Below are 20,418 nucleotides of genomic sequence, written 5' to 3' on the forward strand. Positions count from 1 at the left end.
AACACCCATAATTGTTAAATTCAGGTAGTAATGGGAAAGTCCAGATAAGCGATAGATAGATAAATAACGAGCTCGTTCATATCGAAGTTATAAAATTCCAACTAAGAGAGGAAAATTATAAACTTTTATATAATTTATTTTTAAAATATGCAAAATAAATCGTGTTTAGCTTAAATATGCAATGCTGTGTTTGTTGTCTGAAAATATGCAATATATGCATCTATATGCACTTTGCATATACAGTAAAACCTGCCATATCCGGATCAATGTGGCGACAGACCGATCCGGATATGAAAAAATCCGGATATCAAAACCACTTCTTTTATAGTCTCTGAAACGTTTTCTCCTTCATACATTCCAATAATCAATGCCGTCAATATAACTTTCGTCGATAGACACGTTTTATAGATTCTATATGTACATTATTTCGCCATCTTTTAGTTCTTTTGGCATCTTTTAGCTTCTTTTGGTCCAGCAGCAAAACTGCCTTTCTCAGTAGATTTCGGTAGATCCGGACGGCAGAACCGTCCGGATATGGCAGGTTGTACTGTATTCCGCTCTCTACTTATAAGTACATAATACAAAAATGACTAACGTCAAAAATAAAATAACAATTAAAAACAAACGCAATCTCAAGATTTCTTACGTTTGAAATCAATTCAGGTAACGTCCAAATCTGTGCTTTGTTTCTATGTATAATTTACAAAGCAAACAGACGATAAATGAACTGAGGTGAGGAATCTAAAAATTGCATTCAATAACACGTCAATTAATATAGGCAAAAACTCCAACGAATCGATTTCTAGTACTCTACTCTAATACTCTAGTGTGAGTAAACGAAAAATATGAAAGACAGTTACTTTTTAATTTTAAAACAGAACACCACCATTCGTTTAAACGCATTTTATCCTTTTGGAATCATCAGAAAGAGCTGTGGTAAGCTCTCGGTACCACAGTTCGCTCTGATGATTACAAAAGGATGAAATGCTTATAAGGAATAAGCGAATCGTGGTGCTCTGTATTTTTGTATATAACAATTCCTTTACATACTGATATTTGTTTCAGATTTACTTCCTGTAAGGCATTTCGAGCCTTAATGAACGAAGTAAACGATTTGGCAGGCCAGCATGAGTTAGTTGCTGAAGATTTACAAGCGAATGTGATAAAGGAATTGACGGCGCTAGTGAAAGATTTAAAAGAAGAAAGAAAAGTAAGTAGAGAACATTTTTTCATATTGTAGTTACTTGTACATGAATAAAGATTCATTTTGCCGGCTTCAGGAGATTTTTGCAAATTGTCTATTAAACTTTGGACAATTTTAACAGTACGAGTGTTGTGCGAGAAATGTATCCCTTTTCGACAAAAAGAAAACAAGCTTGACTAAAAAACGCTGTTTACTTTAAGAAATCTTTATCCTAGATTTTATCACTGAGTTTTTGCTACACATTGAAGTAGTATTTGCCATTTTGTTTCATAAGAAGCGAATTATGTCTAAAAATCGATAAAGAAAAACTCGATAGATCGATTTACAAAATATATACCTCTATTAAAAATTATGAATACCACAGCAGATTTAATTCTTCTGTAAATGGCGTTAAAGCCCAAATTGAGCCCTAATGTCGTGTAATTTCTGTCTCCAATAGAAATGGTCTTCTGCCCTACATTTTACTATTTAGAGGTCTTCTTAACAGTATATCATCAATCGACAATAGGACCAAGCCCATTAAAGTCTCTGCAGTCTAGCGACTTCTGAGATATGTAGTTCTTTAAACAATTGGTAAAGTTCATGAGTATAGATCTCCATATACCATTTTTGGTGATTTAGGAATAGTATTAGTGATTGTGATTATAATTATGTTAGAAGTTTCTCAATGTTTTCTCTGGACGATACTTCAAAATAACTACTGTAAATAGTAAATACATTTCTCTGGGCCCATAACCTGTTAAGGTCTTATCGAAATATGTACTACTAAAAATAACTTATTGGCCGTACATTTAGACAAAAAACACACTGACAACTTTGTCTATCCAAAGTAACGTAAGTAGGTATGTACTTAAAAAATGGAGCAAAGTGAACATATTATACTGGTTTGGTTAATTTTATCAACATTTACACTAATTCAACAAACTTGGCCTTTTCTGCAAATCTCGGAAAACTGCAGCGGCAAAGCTCTACTCAATATAGCTTACAAGAACTGGCAATTGCGATCAAAAATAAACTTTGGGTGAATGAGATAGTAGGATATTATCAAATACTGAGTGACTTGAGAAAGAACAAGGGAGTAGAAAGGTATTCTTAATCAGAGAGGATAACGAAATATTATTGATCTGGATTATGACAGCTTTACTGTTTTCAATAGTTTTCTATCATTCCTATCATTGTTCCCGTCTTAATAGATCTACTAATCTACGTACAAAATATGCATCGAATGTTAAAAACCCTATTAGCAGAAATCATTTAAATACCCACTTGAAATTTAAATTTACAGACCAATGTCAGGGTTTCACCTTTAATTTATTTAAATGAACATAAAATCTTTACCATATGGTTTTGCCAATGACACTTAATAACTTCGGTTTACATATTTATATAGCCTTTAATAAGTTTTACATATATGGCATGTGCTACACATTAATTTTGATTTAAATGTCCAGATTAAGAAAATTTGTACAACTGAGTTATGTATTTTGTAATAGAAAACTTTCTTTAATTTGAAATATATTTATGCGATTTATTAAAATTTCTTATTTTACTTTCGTTAAACACAAACACTACAAAAAAGGACAGAGAGGGACCTAGCATCGCAGCAATCTTACTTGTGCGCACTTATCTCTTGGTTATTGGTCCATTCTTCATTTATTATGGTGCCGATGTAGTTGTAGTGCCTCACTCTTTCTACATAGGTTTGGTTGATGTAGAGTTGACCTTCTGTTATCTTTTTCTTGCTAATGATCATAAGCTTTGTCTTCCGTTCATCTTAGATGATTGAGTCTATATTGTGGCATTTTGTGGACTGTAGTACTTGCTTTTATTCGTAAGGACTTGTAGGTCTTCTAGGTTGTCCGCAAATGCTATGGTATCATCTGCATACCTGATGTTTTTTCGCCTGTACCCGTTTAGTAAAATACTTTTTTCAGCTTCGATAAATATTCTTTCAGAGTAGAGGTTGAAGATTAGCGGAGACAAAAGACAGCCTTGCGTAACTCCACGCATGATATGCACATATCGGTTGTGTTCACCTTTTGAGGCTTCTAATTATTTTCAAGTCTTGGTTATTAATTCCTGCTTCTTTTAGTATTTGCATCATCGTGGCGGGTTGTACTCGATCAAACGCTTTCTCGTAATCAACCAGACATGCGTATACGTCGGAATTGTCGTCTCTGTGAGCGCTGAGTTGCCAGATTGGGGTATTTCCCCCCATTTTTGGGGTAATTTGAAAGCGCCTGGGGGAATTTTTATAAGCAGAAATGGTTGGGAGATTTTTTGGGGGAAAAATTAGGATTTTAACGATCATGGTAAATTAAATTTGCGAATATACATAGAAAGAACTATATTATATTATAATTCTACTCTCATATAATCGAAACGATAAAACGGATAAAACCTATGAATTATTTCAGCGCTCTCTGTTGATAAGTAGTATAATTTTGGTGTACTGTTCTCTACATTTGACTACTACTGACTGCTGCTACTAATTCATTAGCTTTGTTCGCGGAAACAGTCCATGACTGGTTTCTGACTGATTCGCATGTAGTTTTGCCAGGTCCGATTTGTTTTTAATCGGTACATAAACAAAAACAAATCGGGATTTAGGGTTGTAGATCGGGACAAATAAACAACAATAGCCCAGTAAATGACCACCCAGTAAAAAAGTCAATACTTTTCGAGTAATTTTATCGAAAAAAAAATATTCTTAGCAAAAATGTAGCTTTTAAAAAAGCAAAAAAATTGTATGTTCAGAAAGTCTATAAAACCAGTAAAAGCAAAGTGTAGCTCATCAAAAATACGTTCTTATTCGTCAAATTCCAAATTGAATTTTTCAACTTAAAATAACCAAAAAATTAAGCAATTTTCGGGCAAAACCTATTACATATTTTTAAAGTGTTTATCTGTAAGTACGATCTGTAAGGTTTACCGGTTGGGAGTGCTTAGTTTTGAAAAAAATTGGTTTTATACTAAAAAAAATTTTCCTAAAATATTGGAAAATGCCCTTTTTTTAAAATAACTTAAAAAGTACTATGGATACTAAAAATCTCAATGAGTAAAAAGTAGGTAGGTTTTGCTTTTATAAATATGATAGATTCATTTTGTTTTTCTGTAAGACAAAAATTGGTTAAAATATGGCTGTTCATATTTTGCACTCGTGATTAGTGACTCGTTCAGGCCCTTTCAATCATGTAAAAAATACATAAGTAAAGTAAATTGTTTGTAAAGCGGTAACGATTAATTTCATTTGGGGTGCTAAGTAGGGGGAGATTTTTACGATTTTTTTACCAAAAATAAGGAGTCAACTTGATTTTAAGCACAACTCGCTTAGTTTTGATACTAGAAACTTTTTTAAAACATAAAAATAAAGCTTTATTAAAAAAAGTTTTAATTGGTTTTTCCCGAAAAGTGCTTCATTTCTTGGTTATTTTACGTTGAAATATTTGATTTGGAATTTGACGAATAAGAACGTATTTTTCATGAACTACAACTTTGCTTTTGCTGGATCTATAGACTTTATAACTTCACAATGTTTTTCATTTTTTTATATTATGCTACATTTTTGCTAAGAATATTTTTTTCGATCAAATACTTACTTTTGAGTTATTTGTGAACATCGCCTAAAAACGTGATTTTTTTGTCGAAAAATAAACATTTTCAATCGTAAGTAACTCGAAAAGTATTAACTAAATTAAAATTCTATAAAACTATAATTGCTTAGAATTAGTCAATTTATCCATCTCCGGACTTATTTTAAACGCGCGGTTTTTCACCCACCAACTAGGGGGTGACTGTCACCCGCCGAGTAAAAGCAACCAACGACACAAGCCGTCCAAATTTTCATGCAATTCGGAGTTGATCCTGAAAATTACACGGTATCGCCGTATTTCCCGTTCATTTACTGGACTACAAGATGTTTCTATAATCTGTATTTAACCCTACATAATAATAATAATCAGACGAAATTACAAAAAAAATCGTAGATTAAAGAAAATTATTTATTTTTTATTAAAATTATTTTTCATTCGATTTTGCCGCTTAGGAGTGCCTTATTTTTATAACATAGTTATAAAATTCACTGCAAGTCCTCCTGAAATTGGTTTTAGTAGGTGAAAATCGGGACATTCAGTGTCCCGGTCAGGTACAAATCGGTACGCGTCCCTGGACCCCTGAAAATCGCGAAGTTCCGCGCAAATCGGGACACCTGGTAACGCTATTCGCATGCGCAGTTCCGTTTTTAAGCCCTTGAAAACGGAACTGCGCATGCGTGTCAGTCAGAAACCAGTCGTGCACTGTCTCCGCGAACAAAGTTATTAAAATGCGGCAAAGATTTAAATTTGGGGGATTTGAGCTTCAATTTGGGGAATTTTAGTTTAAAAATGGGGGATTTAGAAAATCGCATCTGGCAACTTTCATAAGATTGTATTGAGAACAAAGCCTCTCTCATATCAATAGCATTTATGAACCCGAATTGGTTGGGGAAATTTGACTTTCACACATCTTGTCAATTATCATATTATGGATTATCTTTAGGAATAATTTGAGATAATGACTCATAAGGTTATAGTATGGCATTCTTCGCATTTTTTTGGCTGCTGGTTTTTTTTTGGAAGTACAATAAACTCAGACTTCAGCCATTCTGTTGGTATGCTGTCAAATGCTGTCTTAAAATTTCCTTCGTTTTATTTTAGTTACAGTACTTTTTTAATGATCATTGAAGAAATTACTTCTACCATTGTTAAAACAATTTTATCTGGGTTAAATATCAGGGAAAGGCGTATTGTTTGATTTGAACGTTGAGAAAACAAACATTTTTACGTGATATGACTTTAACGTTAACCTTAATTTACCTTTTTTTCTGCTGACTCATCCTGAAAGCATTCAGGTGCAATGGTTTATTTTTATTATAAGTGGAACAAACGGTGTGTTCAGCACTTAGATTTTATCAATTGAAGAAGACAATAAATTAATGTATATCATTTCACTACACGGTCAAAAGAAATAGTAGGAAAAAGGAACAGGTTATTTAAGAAAACGTCTACTAAATTTTAAAATGTTGGTTATGATTTGAATTTGAATGTAGCAACTGAGGTTTGACTACACTTAAAAGGCTTTAATCAGTAAGAAATGGTGACTCCATGGATCTTAACTGAACGAGCACTAATATTTTGAATAACGCATTATTTCTGAGAAAGCTATCGACAAGATGATTGCCTCATTTTTAAACTATATACAGGGTGCGCCAAACCTCTGGTTTTCTTTGATTACGGCTAAACTATGATATATACAAAAACATGTTTATAACAAAACTAATGTGTATCAAAGACGTCTATAATTTAAAATTATTTTCGATTATACAGGGTGAGTCAGAACGACGGTATGAACCAAAGTTGTATTTTTTTAAATGGAACACCCTGTATATTGAATTATTTTTGAATCTATTATTTAAAAATATGAAAAATTTGTATAAGGTCTTATAGGCCTAAAGTTAATAATTTTCGAAATATTTACATTTTTATTGAGAAAAATGGTAATATTTATAGGGTTGTGGATTATGTTTCCAAGGTAATAAAGATTTAAGTGGTATGTCACAAGTTTTTATAATATAGTGTTATTTTTAAATAATTTAATATCTTTTACTTTTAGCCATAAAATATACAGTGTGATCACTATTCGCAAATACAAAATTTTCTCACTTTTTTTAAATGGGACACCCTGTATATTAGTTTTGTATTTTGTAGTAAATATTACAACCTTTCTTTTGGTATAAGGTTGTATGTACCTAGCATGTTTCGTTTTGTAGATATTTTAAAAAAACTATAGATTTTATGTTTTTGCGGATTTTTTATTTAAAAAATGTTTGCAAAAAAAAATAATTATAATCTGGTTTTAGTAACATACACTAAAATATCAAATATGAAAATAAAAACGTAATTAAAGATTAAAATAAATCGTATGCTAGTATTTTTTGTACAATTCAATTGAATTTAATAACTTTAAATTATTTTACAAAAAATATTTTACCATACTAATGAATGCACAAATTGGTTACTAAATTAAATAAGTAACCAAATTTTAAATCTACCTTAGTAATTTTTCTACCATAGCAACCTGTACCAAATTAATTGTTAGTTATATTGTATTTACGAGTAAGATCAGTTAAACTTTCAATTTACCTTATTTACTTACATATAAATTTACTTACATCTTGAGTACATAATAATCATAAAGTATGCTTTGAACCAAATGAATGTTAAATGTGTCAGCCAAATTATTTTTTATTAAATACATAGTATTTACTGGTGTCACAAAAGCTGGTAATGCTTTTGTAGTTGAAATTTTTGTAACAATTTTTTATATTTTAAATTTTAATTTTTCAACCGAACAATTGGTGGATATGACATTTGTTTTTGGCGAAACCATTAAAAATTATTACCAGCTTTTGTGACACGAGTAGGTACATAGATACTATTTACTTCTTAATATACTTCCATAACGTTCATTTGTTTCAAAGCATACTTTATACGTTCTCAAGTTGTAGGTAAATTAAAAAGTTATTAACTGATCTTACTCGTAAATACAATATAACTAACAATTGATTTGGTACAGGAAAGTTGCTGCGGTAGAAAAATTACTAGGGTAGATTTAAAATTTGGTTGTTTATTAAAGTTAGTAACTAATTTATGCATTGATTAGTATAATGAAATATTTTTTGTAAAATAATTTAAAGTTATTAAATTCAATTGAATTGTACTGGCATACGATTTATTTTAATCTTTAATTACGTTTTTATTTTCATATTTTATATTTTAGTGTATGTTTCTAAAACCCGATTATAATTATTTTTGTTTGCAAAAAAAATTTTAAATAAAAAACCCGCAAAAACGTAAAATCTATAGTTTTTTTAAAAATATTTACAAATCTATAGTTTTTTTAAAAATGAGGTACATACAACCTTATACCAAAAGAAAGGTTGTAATATTTACTACAAAATGCAAAACTAATATACAGGGTGTCGCATTTAAAAAAAATAAGAAAATTTTGTATTTGCAATTAGTGATCACACTGTATATTTCATGGATAAAAGTAAGAGATATTAAATTATTTAATAATAACACTATATTATAAAAACTTTGACCTATCACTTAAATTTTTATTACCTTGGAAACATAATCCACAACCCTATAAATACATATTACCATTTTTCTCAATAAAAATGTAAATATTTCGAAAATTATTAACTTTAGGCCTATAAGACCTTATACAAATTTTTCATATTTTTACATAATATATTCAAAAATGATTTAATATACAGGGTGTTCCATTTAAAAAAATACAACTTTGGTTCATACCGTCGTTCTGACTCACCCTGTATAATCGAAAATAATTTTAAATTATAGACGTCTTTGATACACATTAGTTTTGTTATAAACATTTTTTTGTATATCTCACAGTTTAGCCGTAATCAAAGAAAACCAGAGGTTTGGCGCACCCTGTATATTAAGGGCTTTACACAGCTAACTTCGCATTGTCACGCCTGGTTACCATCTTTGCCTGTCTGGAGCATCCTCTTCCCCCAAATTCCTGTGCTTCAATGCCTTCCTGATATTTCCACTCCAGAACAATCTTGGTCTTCCCCTTCTACGTCTTCTTGGCGGATTTAAATACTGTACATCCGTAGATGTCCAAACCACCAGTGGCGGCTCGTGGCCTTGGAGACAGGGTCGGCAAGGTTTTTTTGTCTCCTCATATAGGTATACCATCAAACTAAAATGCTTAAATCACCATAGGAGATTTTGTTGTTTTTTGTTTTTTTTTTTATTTGATGTACATGGCATTCTCTCTTGTTTCATGGTGTTTCGACCATACGTGTTGATTCTTTTGAGACAAGATAAATCCCGTTTATTTGAGGCAGAAATTGGTGGTGATAAGATAATTGATGAACAGTTTGTTATAATGAGTTGCAGTACTTACTACATAGAATTATACATACAAATTTTGTAACTTATCCCACTGTCTGAAAATATTTGGATCGGCATAATTTTAAGTACCCAACTTGTTATAATAAATATCTTGGAAATTCTTTGGCGAAGGTAACTTTTAAATTTTGAATCGTCAAAGAGGTCAAAAATTTGCAAATCTTCAAAATTCGAAAAACGAGTATCTATTTGCATATATTAGTAGGTATCCAAAGTTTTTCGAGATATGTATCATGTTGTTGTCTTTTTTGGAATGGTTCGGAAATATCAAGCGAGTCCAAAATGTCACTGCGTATATATTGGAAACTACTATCATTACGAAAATCTCTTGAGATTTTGCACCAGCTTTCGTATTCTATTTTCTGAATAAATAATGTCAGTTGACTGATTTTGAACAATTATGAATATCTTGGGCAAACTCTGTCTTAAAAATATTTAAAAGAATTTAAATTTAAAAGAAAGTTCTCAAATCGATTGCTTCACGGATCGAGGTATCGCCAATTTCAAAATCGTCGCCTTCGATAATAAAATCAAAAACTTCCAAAAGCTGTTCACGAAAATCTGCTACAGATACTAAAACTACCAGAGATAATCTGCTTAGATAAAACTAACCGAGATTTAAAATTTCATCGCGTCTGACAAACTGTTCGCTTTTTTTTTTCGAGACTGTTCTAATGCAGTAATCCGTTTAGGTGAGCTAAACTGGCAAGAAAAGACGATATTCTTTATCTTTTTACACGTATCATGCAAACCTAAATTCATTATATGCGCATAATAGTGAGTAAATAAAGCTTGTGATACAATATGTAGTTTTAACTTTTGCCTGGAGACCATGCAATTCACCACACATCACAGCAACGCCGTCATAAGATTGCCCCAGTTTGCCCTACCAATTTATTTTTGATATCAAGAAATTTTAAAAAAATATTTAAAACATCAAAAATATTTTCTGCCTTATTGCTTTTACTCACGTTTAGAGTTGTACAAGTTTGACTTGAATGTTTGAAATTGACTTGAGTTTGACATAATTTCAAGTCAAACTCAAGTCAAACCTTCTGACAAATAATTCAAGTCAAGTCAAACTGGTCCATAGTTACAGGTTTGAATATTCAAACTGTTTGTCAAACTAGTTTGAGAGTTTGAAAAATAATTTATTTAGTAATTTAGTACATATACTTTTTTGTCGAGTTAGATGCTAGTTACCGATGACAAAATTGATGATATAGTACTGATAGCCAGAAATAAACAAGAATTAAAAGAAATAATAAAAAGACTAGAGACTATAGCGAGAAAGAAGGGGATATACATAAATGAAGAAAATACTAAATATATTGAATGAATACAACGAGAATACATACAAGGACAATACAGGACAATAAGCACAGAAAGAAAATCATATAAATTCGAAGAAGTAGAATTATACCAATATCTAGAAGCGATATTCACTAGGAGACCAAATATGAAAGATGAAAACCAAGCGAGAAATATGGCTGGTAATCTTTGTATCTTTGCTCTAAACAACTTAAGAAGTAAAAACATATCTAGAAAGGCTAAGATTGAAAATAGACAGTGATAACACCTATAGCATTATATGCCAGTGAAACACGGACAATGAACAAATCCGAACAAGTCATGCTGAAAGTGTGGGAAAGAAAAGTCCTCAGGAAAATATTTGTAGGAAAGCTATGAAATGGAATGTGGATAAAAATACCAAATGTAGAACTAGATCTATGGAGAACCGAATATAGAAGGGATCAGGGATCATCAAATCACAAAGACTGAGGTGGTTGGGACATATCCAAAGGATGACAAACATAAGACTTCCCAAAATAATACTAACGGGAGGAAAAAGAGGAAAGAAGAAGAAAAGTAGACCGAAAACCAGATGGAAGAACGAGGTTAAAAGAGACATAGAAGAAATTAAAATCACAAATTGGAAAAATAAACCAGCAAACAGGAGAGAATCGAAAAGAAAAGTAAACCAAACTATGGGCATTCTAGGCCTGGAGAGCTAAATTATATATTTACATCTGAGTACATAATGTGTAAAGACTTATAACCACATTCCTATAAGTATATAGAAATTACCATGATGTCGATAAAATTACAACATCCACAGTGGACCTACTCTAAGATGGTAAAATTACTATTGAAAGTTTGAAATATTGAGTTAAAATATGCTATAAAATTAAATGTAACTAAAAAATTCTGGTGCTACTATAGCATGCGTTCTACCTGCGCATATCTATTGCAGTGCTATTATATTGTAGTGTGCAGAATAATCCAATTTTGTGGCTTATTCCAAACTAAAATAGTAAATTGATATGACAGAGTATTAATTACATTACATTTAATTAACAGTTAAAATAATAATTCTCATAATTTATGCGTTTTATTCACTTTGTAGAATTTCAAGATTTTTTGCCGGCACTATAATTATGTGTCGTAGACCGCAAGCCATAGCAGAAACGGATATTCGTTTGATTTTTGAACAGCAATAAAGCACTTGAGTCAGAATTCTCGTTTAAGGGATGCAATTAAAAAAGATAAACTGGAATTTGTCAATGCATAGTTGAGATATATTTATGAGAGTGTTTGTACTATTTCTTTTATCTTTGCTAGTTTGGAATAAGCCACAAAATTGGATTATTCTGCACACTACAATATAATAGCACTGCAATAGATATGCGCAGGTAGAACGCATGCTATAGTAGCACCAGAATTTTTTAGTTACATTTAATTTTATAGCATATTTTAACTCAATATTTCAAACTTTCAATAGTAATTTTACCATCTTAGAGTAGGTCCACTGTGGATGTTGTAATTTTATCGACATCATGGTAATTTCTATATACTTATAGGAATGTGGTTATAAGTCTTTACACATTATGTACTCAGATGTAAATATATAATTTAGCTCTCCAGGCCTAGAATGCCCATAGTTTGGTTTACTTTTCTTTTCGATTCTCTCCTGTTTGCTGGTTTATTTTTCCAATTTGTGATTTTAATTTCTTCTATGTCTCTTTTAACCTCGTTCTTCCATCTGGTTTTCGGTCTACTTTTCTTCTTCTTTCCTCTTTTTCCTCCCGTTAGTATTATTAAGAGGAAAACTGACAGAGCTTGTTGCGACATTATGAGTGAAATAAAAAAATGTAACAGAAAAAGATAAAAACTGAAGACGCGATTCAACCCAACGTGAAAAAGATTAAACCCAAGAAGAGATGGAGAAATTTCTGTCAAAATTTGGTATTTATGACCCTTAAAATAACACCAATTGCTAAAATTTATTAGCCTGTGGATAGTGTGGATGTCTCGTCAGCCGAGGGTACGATCAGTGGCGTGGTAATTTTATGGTCAAACTACGTTTTGTTCTAATTTTTATCATTGTGAGAATTAAAAAAACCAACTAATATTTTTATCTCCACCACTGAGGACGGTCAACTTTTTGGTTGCCTGTATTCTTCGGGACATATTCGGGACATTTTATCACAAAGTAAATATTACTAATTTTACCGTCTTGTAGGGTATCTGCGTTCTCTTTCTTTTCCACTATTATATATATTATATCTCTCTTTGCCGACGTTTAAATTAGGACCCACTTGAAGCTCGCTTCAACACGCGCCTCGACCTCGTCGTGAGAATTCTCCATAAGGGCCAGGTCGAAAACGCTGGTGGCATATGGTGTCAAGCTGTCAGTTCGCTCCAAAACGTACAATGCAGAAGTATTTTTTAAAATTCAAGAGTTAAATAATCTACCTCTTAAAGGTTGTTTTCCTTTTTACATCATTATATAGACCAGTAAGAATCTGCGAAAAAACGTCTATTTTTGGATGTGAGAGGTGGCATTCGGATTTTTGCTGATAAAGTTAGGTGACACCTTCAGTAATAATAATTGACTTATGCTCCTTCTCAAATATGCCCGGAGGCCGGAACATTAATAAGAAAAATTTAAATATTTAAAAATTTCGAAAAACATCGATTTTTTTCTGCTTTCTTTGCTTATAACTTTAAAACGATTCGTTTTGGAACAAAGTCGTAGAGAAATAAAATAAAGATAATTGAATTTTGTAGGTATGATATACGACTGGTAAAAATGTCTTAAGTTATTACCTTTTCTGCAATATAGCAATAAACACAAAATAAGGAGGCAAAATAAGTCTGTTTTTATTCAATATTTTTTAACCACTTTGGTGGCACTTAGAGCCTTAGTAATTCGCTTAGGAAATTCTTTATAACATACTTAAATCGTGTACCAAATTTCATTAAAATCGACCTAATAAATTTTGCATAATAAATTTGCAATCTAAATGTTTTTAAAAAAGTTCAAATTTTTTAAAATCTTTCTGAACAAAAAGTAGACCATTTAGAAGTTGGCTAATTTTTTACATATAAAGAGGTGCTCTACCTATCTAATACACTGTACAGAATTAAAATCGGATTATTTAAGGGGCCTCAGCAATGTTTTAAATTTATTAACAATTTTTTGGCTTATAAACAAATAGCTTCGTTTAATAATAAAAAAATTAATTTTTAGCAATGCAAATAATTAAAACCGGTATAATTTGACTTAAACTTTCAAATGCTGTCAGCAGAATTGCTATTTTATTTTTTAATCAAACGTTATTCGCGTTCAAAAATTGCAATTTCTCGATTTTTTGAAAGTTCCACCGCGTTTATCTCGAAAACTATGCATCCTACGAAAAAACTTCCTCAAGTTCTTTGTTTATATCAATCTTATCGACATCCGGATCAACTGTGACCCAAAAAATTCGTGTTATATGGGTCAAAATACATAAAAAAACTTGGGTGAGTCCATCTAAATAAAGAAGCCCGTAGCACCCAAATTTGGTGTACGGCTTTAGCACATTACAAAAATTTTCTAAGCGAATTAGGAAGGTTCTAAGTGTAACCTAAGTGGTGGAAAATCATTGAATAAGGACAGGCTTGTTTTGCCCCCTTATTTTATATTTATTGCTATTTTGAAGCAAGGGTGATAAATTAAGACATTTTTAACCAATCGCATCTGATATAAAATTTAATTATCTTTGCTTTATTTATATACGACTTTGTTCTAAAATGAATAGCTTTTAAGTTATAAGCAAAAAAAGTAGAAAAAAAAACGAAATTTTTTGAAATTTTTAAATATTTTATTTTTTTTATTAATGTTCCGCGCATATTTGAGAAGGAGCATAATTCAATTATTATTAACGAAGTTAATAATAAGGGGTAGGCGGTATAATACCGCCTACCCCTGATGATTATATTTCATATAAAAAAGAAAATATTTAAAAATAATTGAGTAATAATAATAGGGTTATTGGTTTTATGTCTATAATTGAATTTTTTTTTCAGATACAGTCTACAAATGTTATGTTTTAGTTTAAATTTTAAATATATTGACCTATCTATATGCATTAAGTTTTCTAAATTATCCAAACTTATAAACTAGCGCGTTTATACGCTGTTAGCTCGTACGTAGAGGGGATATTTAAAAATTCGCGAGCGCCAGTATTGACAAGTCTGTAAACGTTTACTGGAAATTTGACATAAACGTCAAAGTGATTAATTTAAAATTAAAAATAAAAACATTAATTATAAAAAATATTAGTTGGTCAAAGCTGTGGTATATATTTTTACCTTAAATATACTTACGTTTTAAATACTGAATATGTTCCGTAATATGTAATTATAAATTAATCTATTAATCTTGGCGCCATCTACACGATAATTGTGAAAGTATCTGAAGTAAGAAATTAATATTTCATCAATAGAATGTCAAAATGATTTGTAAAATCTCAAAGAAATCCGTTACAATTTAATTACTTTTTTGTGTTGTAAATATTAAGCTATAACAATTAAATAATAAATTTAAAAATTACCGGTGAAAGTTGCATTACTAATCCGCTAGGAGCGACACCAGCGAAGCTTAGAGCGTAAAGCACACACTTCACAACGAACGTAACTGAACACAATATGGTATTCAAACTGTTTGAAGAAGTTTGATTTCAAGTCAAACCTAAAGATATTGAAATCAAGTCAAGTCAAACTTTTTTACAAAATAAGTTTGGTTTTCAAGTCAAGTCAAGTTTGTTGAGTAAAATCAAACTAGTTTGACTTGATGCATCTCTACTCACGTTTCTAAAACCTAAAACCTCTCATAAATATTACCACGTAACGACGTAACCCGTATCGAACAACAATAATTGATAATTGTGAATGACATGATAATCAGAAGTTTCATCTACTTCCAGCGAAAAGCAAATGGTTTTCTAAATCTCAGATTCAATAACGTTATTCAAAATGTAACTATTTGATTATATGTATTAGTTCATTCTGTATTACGAATACACTTCGAATCAGAAAGTAAATATTTTTAAAACAATTTTATTATTTTCTCTATAATTACTTTGATTTTTAACAAATGCTTCGATCCATCATGTCCACTAAATGATAATTCCTGACAACTTAAAAAAATTACAATATCAATTAAACGACGTAAAACGGCGTGATTATTTTTGACAATTTCTGCCGATGCGATCTGGCGATGCACTACCGACCAGCAGATTTAAATATGCCGTACCTGCACGGAGAGAATGTATGTTCGCTTGCTCATCGACTTGTTATTTCGTTGAGTTTTACGTGTAAATCGTCAGCTACGGATGCGTTGGGTACGGCTAGCTGAAAACTCAGATGAATGGCTCGGATCATTCATTTTTTGAGAAGTCTGTTATGCGCAGGGATCACTTAACGCTCGGATTGATCAAATCCTTTTAAAAACCATGAATAAAATTTAGTCTGTATTATCTGACAGATTTTTTTTACTTCACAGATAAAAATATTAAAAAAATCTATCTATATAAATATGTGGGTCGGCACTGCCGACCCTGCCGACCCTGACCGGCCGCCACTGCAAACCACTTAATACTCTTCCTCTCTATTCTATCAGTTGACGTGTCAGTGGCATTTAGTTCGCAGTTTGGTTAATAAGTTTGAGTCCGCGAAACGCAAGATCCGCCGAAAACATCGCCGCTGTCCGTGGTGAAAAATCTGAGGTAGCCGATTTCACGTCGGTCGCTCACCTGCCTTTCAGCACCAATTTTACAACGTAACTTAGGCCTGCACTCATACAAAATTCAACTGAAAGACCTCAAGGTAACCAACGATAGAGTCCGACGTGTAGTTACTAAATGAGCTCTGAAACAGTTGGAAAGCGACCCTAATTTTCATCAAAAAATTATTTTCAGAGGTGAGGCCCATTTTTAGATGAATCGGTATGTCAAGAGACAGAAATGTCGAATTTGGGACGATACGATCCAGATGAGATCTAAGAGCGTTCAATATATCGAGCAAAAGTCACTGTTTGATATGGATTTTGGACTGGCGATGTCATCGATCCATATTACTTTAAGTTCGACATTCGCCAGGTCATAACCATTACAGGTTACAGAACGGTGCTAGAAGTGCCACATTGAACAATCTTCACGTGAAATTTGAGAGCATGGTCATATAATGTGAAGATGATGTGAACTGCCCACCAAGATCGCTCGATTTGTCCCCGTTAGACTCTTTCTTGTGGGGATTTCTTAACACGTTGACGGACAGTGCGTCAAATGTATAAGCAAGTAATTGATGGATTCGATCATTACTTGATGGAAGTTCATTTTATATAACAATAAAACACTGAAAACGTTTGTTTTCTATACTTCCACAAAATTTATTATAACTATGTGACTACAGCTGTTTCGGTAGAGTGCCTTTCTCAAGTGATTTAGATTACTATGGGTTTGCCTTTTTAAAGTCTTTAACTGAAGAGGTTGAGGAGTGGGGAGCTGTTTGTGTTCTGCTATCCGTTTGTCAAAGGTTTTGCCAGTTTGACCGATGTAAGTTTTCGGACAGTCACCACAAGTTAGTTTGTAAACACCACTCTGTAGTTGTTTTCTCTTTCGGCTCTTATTGTTCTTAATATATTTGCTTAAGTTGTTGTTAGTTCTGAAAGCTGGTGTTATTCCTTTCTTTTTTATGTGTCTGGCTATTTTTGTTGTTATCTTGCCAGTTTATGTGATAGAGCAGAAGGTACTGGGTTCTTTCTGTGGTGGTGGATAGACTAATTTCAGGGCTTTCTTATGGAGTTTTTGGTTCAAAACTTTGTTAATTGTTTGGTCGTTATAGCCATTGTTAACTGCTATTTGTTTAATGATGTTCAGTTCTACCTCGAAGTTATTTTTTGACATGGGAATTTCTGTTAGTCTATGTATCATGCTATGGTAGGCTGCTAATTTGTGTTGTGTAGGATGGGATGATGAATTGTGTATAGTTGTGTCGTCTATCATAAACCTACCCATACTGACACAACAATACACAATTCATCATCCCATCCTACACAATACAAATTAGCAGCGTACCATAGCATGATACATAGACTGACAGAAATTCCCATGACAAAAAGTATCTTCGAGATAGAACTGAACATCATTAAACAAATAGCAGTTAAAAATGGCTATAACGAACAAACAACAAAATTTTGAACCAAAAACTCCATAAGAAAGCCCTGAAATTATTCTATCCACCACCACAGAAAGAACCCAGTACCTTCTGCTCTATCACATATACTGCCAAGATTACAACAAAAATAGCTAGATACATAAAAAAGAAAGGAATAACACCAGCTTTCAGAACTAACAACAACTTAAGCAAATATATTAAGAACAATAAGAGTCGAAAGAGAAAACAACTACAGAGTGGTGTTTACCAACTAACTTGTGGTGACTGTCCGAAAACTTACATCGGTCAAACTGGCAGAACCTTTGACAAACGGATAGCAGAACACAAACGAGCTTTCAACAATAGAAAAACAGACACTTCTACATACGCACTTCACCTTCTAGATCATAATCATTCTTTTAATGAACAGTTTCAAATTCTACATATTCAAAATAAAGGCCTTAAGCTATCTTTATTAGAATCTATGGAAATTAATGAATTGAAAAATACAGATATAATTCTGAATGACCAACTCGAGACAACCAGCTCTCCACTCCTCAACCTCTTCAGTTAAAGACTTTAAAAAGGCAAACCCTTAGTAATCTAAATCACTTGAGAAAGGCACTCTGCCGAAACATCTATAGTCACATAGTTGTAATAAATTTTGTGGAAGTATAGAAAACAAACACATAAAATCCTTTATAATTAGAAAACAAACGTTTTCAGTGTTTTATTGTTATGTATAAGCAAGTGTTGTGACACTATAATATGTATTTTGCAAAGTAGAATAGGAAAAAATGTAACGTCTATAGACGTTGTGTCACATTACATCAATGGAAATTAGACGTCTATCGACGTTCTGTCCGTTAACGTGTTAAGTTACAGATCTCTAAGAATAAACCACACGCCACTGCGGTCTCAAAACTAACAATCCATGCTATTGGTCAAATTCGTCCAGAGTAATAGAAAAGCAGAGATTTCAGATGCATAAACACAGTTGATGAAACTGTGCTAACGAAACAAATACTAAATTACAAATTGAATGGTAAAAAGATGTAAAGGACGACCCTTGGAAAGATGAAGCGAAGTTATAATATGCCTAAACCATGGAAAAAAATCTTATTTTTGGTATTCTAATTTATGGTAACTATTTTAATTTATTGACCCATAAAATATCACCAATTTAAGAAATAATTAAGACCAAACTCAAAAGTGTCAAATACAACAAAAATACCAGTTTTTTTCATCTTCCTATTAAATAGTTTGCTCGTAAATTGGTCATTTCTGAAAAATAAACGACTACATATTTGAAGAGAGAGTATCAAACATGTTCGATCCTACATATGGGAGCTCTAGTGAACTAGATTTTTTATTAATTTTCGATTAGATATTAAAACCGTATGTTTTTATTACCAATTAAGATTTTCTGTTATAGCTAGACATAAAAATTTATTTGATAATCCACGAAAATAGATGTTTATAGATAGTTTACAGTTTTAGTGACTTTAAAGTGCGTCTTAAATGAAAAACGAGAGAAAAACTTAAAATTCTGAAAGAAAGAAAAAAATGTCACTCACTAAGGGACACGCGATCTTTTATTTCTGGTATTCGCCGTGTGCAAGTACTTGGAGGGGATACGAGAAACAATCGTGCTCGAATAGCGGAGAAATCTTGCAACTTTCTTAAATAATTCATATTGTCAATTGAAATTGTCAAATTGACGTATATTTCATACCTACTGTCACTGAAGAGGAAAAATTATATGTTGCTCCACAATATTGATATGATATGCAATTACATATTATATAAAATAAATTTAATTATTAATTGTATTTTGCTTGCAGGACTGCATTTTAATAATTAATTTTATTTACTACATACAATTGTCTACCTTTTAATAACATTACCTCAATATTACCTCTTCTTCTTATATTTTTTTTGGGCTATGGCCTTGACAAGTATTCAGTAACCGGGACTAATATAATTGATCAATATAATTAAAAGTGTAAAAAACGTTGCTGAGCTATGAAACCAGGTGTCGCTTTTCCGAATTTGCACGGTCTCAATACTGGGCACTATTGAGTGTTGCACATGGGCGCCCATATACAAATTTTTAGGGGGTGACAGACGTGAAGATGTTCCTGGAATCGTTCCGGGGAGGAGACCAAGAGGGTCAACCAAATGATGATCCTACCAAATTCAGAATTTAGCAGGGCACTTATTCTGCGTAACACTTAGTGCAGCTGAAGATAGAGACCAATGGAGAAAATTTGTTAGGGGTATTGAAGGAAATCTCGATCCTCAGTAATGGGGAAACGACAAGACAGCATTTTGGCTCGCAATTTTTTCGTCCAGCATGGATTTACTTGAAATTTTCATAGAAAGTAGGGAATAGTCCAAGGATCATTTTCTATATCATGCCGCTGTACGCTAAAACCCTGGGGGTGGTTGCCACCCCATCTCGGGGGTGGGAATTTTTTATTAAATTTTAACCATGCAACTCGGTGTAAAACGTAATTCTAAGCAAAAAATGTGTTTTACATTTTTTTCGTAAGGAAACGTAGAACAGGGGTTATTGCGATGGTATCAAAGTTGCTTTCCTACGAAGGTAATTAAATCCATTTACTAAGGCTGAAAATCAGTACACACATTCTAAATTAAATATAAATAAAAGTTATTATAGTCGGTCAGCTGTATGACGGGACAGAGCCGGTCGGTCGGCCCCAATAGTCGATTGAGGAAATTAAGCAT

At 32.1% G+C, this 20,418-nt stretch overlaps 1 protein-coding gene across 4 annotated transcripts in view; it reads left to right on the forward strand.

Annotated features, from left to right (window-relative positions):
- Nucleotides 1-20,418, forward strand: part of LOC114333392 (formin-binding protein 1-like) — a 272,061-nt gene that overhangs the window by 179,455 nt on the left and 72,188 nt on the right. For all 4 annotated transcript variants that reach the window (XM_028283276.2, XM_028283268.2, XM_028283262.2 and 1 more), the window contains exon 4: nt 1,066-1,210. In XM_028283276.2, coding sequence (XP_028139077.1) covers nt 1,066-1,210 — 145 coding nt within the window. The remainder of the gene's footprint in view (nt 1-1,065; nt 1,211-20,418) is intronic.

Source organism: Diabrotica virgifera, chromosome 5, assembly GCF_917563875.1.
Source record: "Diabrotica virgifera virgifera chromosome 5, PGI_DIABVI_V3a".
NCBI lineage: Eukaryota > Metazoa > Arthropoda > Insecta > Coleoptera > Chrysomelidae > Diabrotica > Diabrotica virgifera.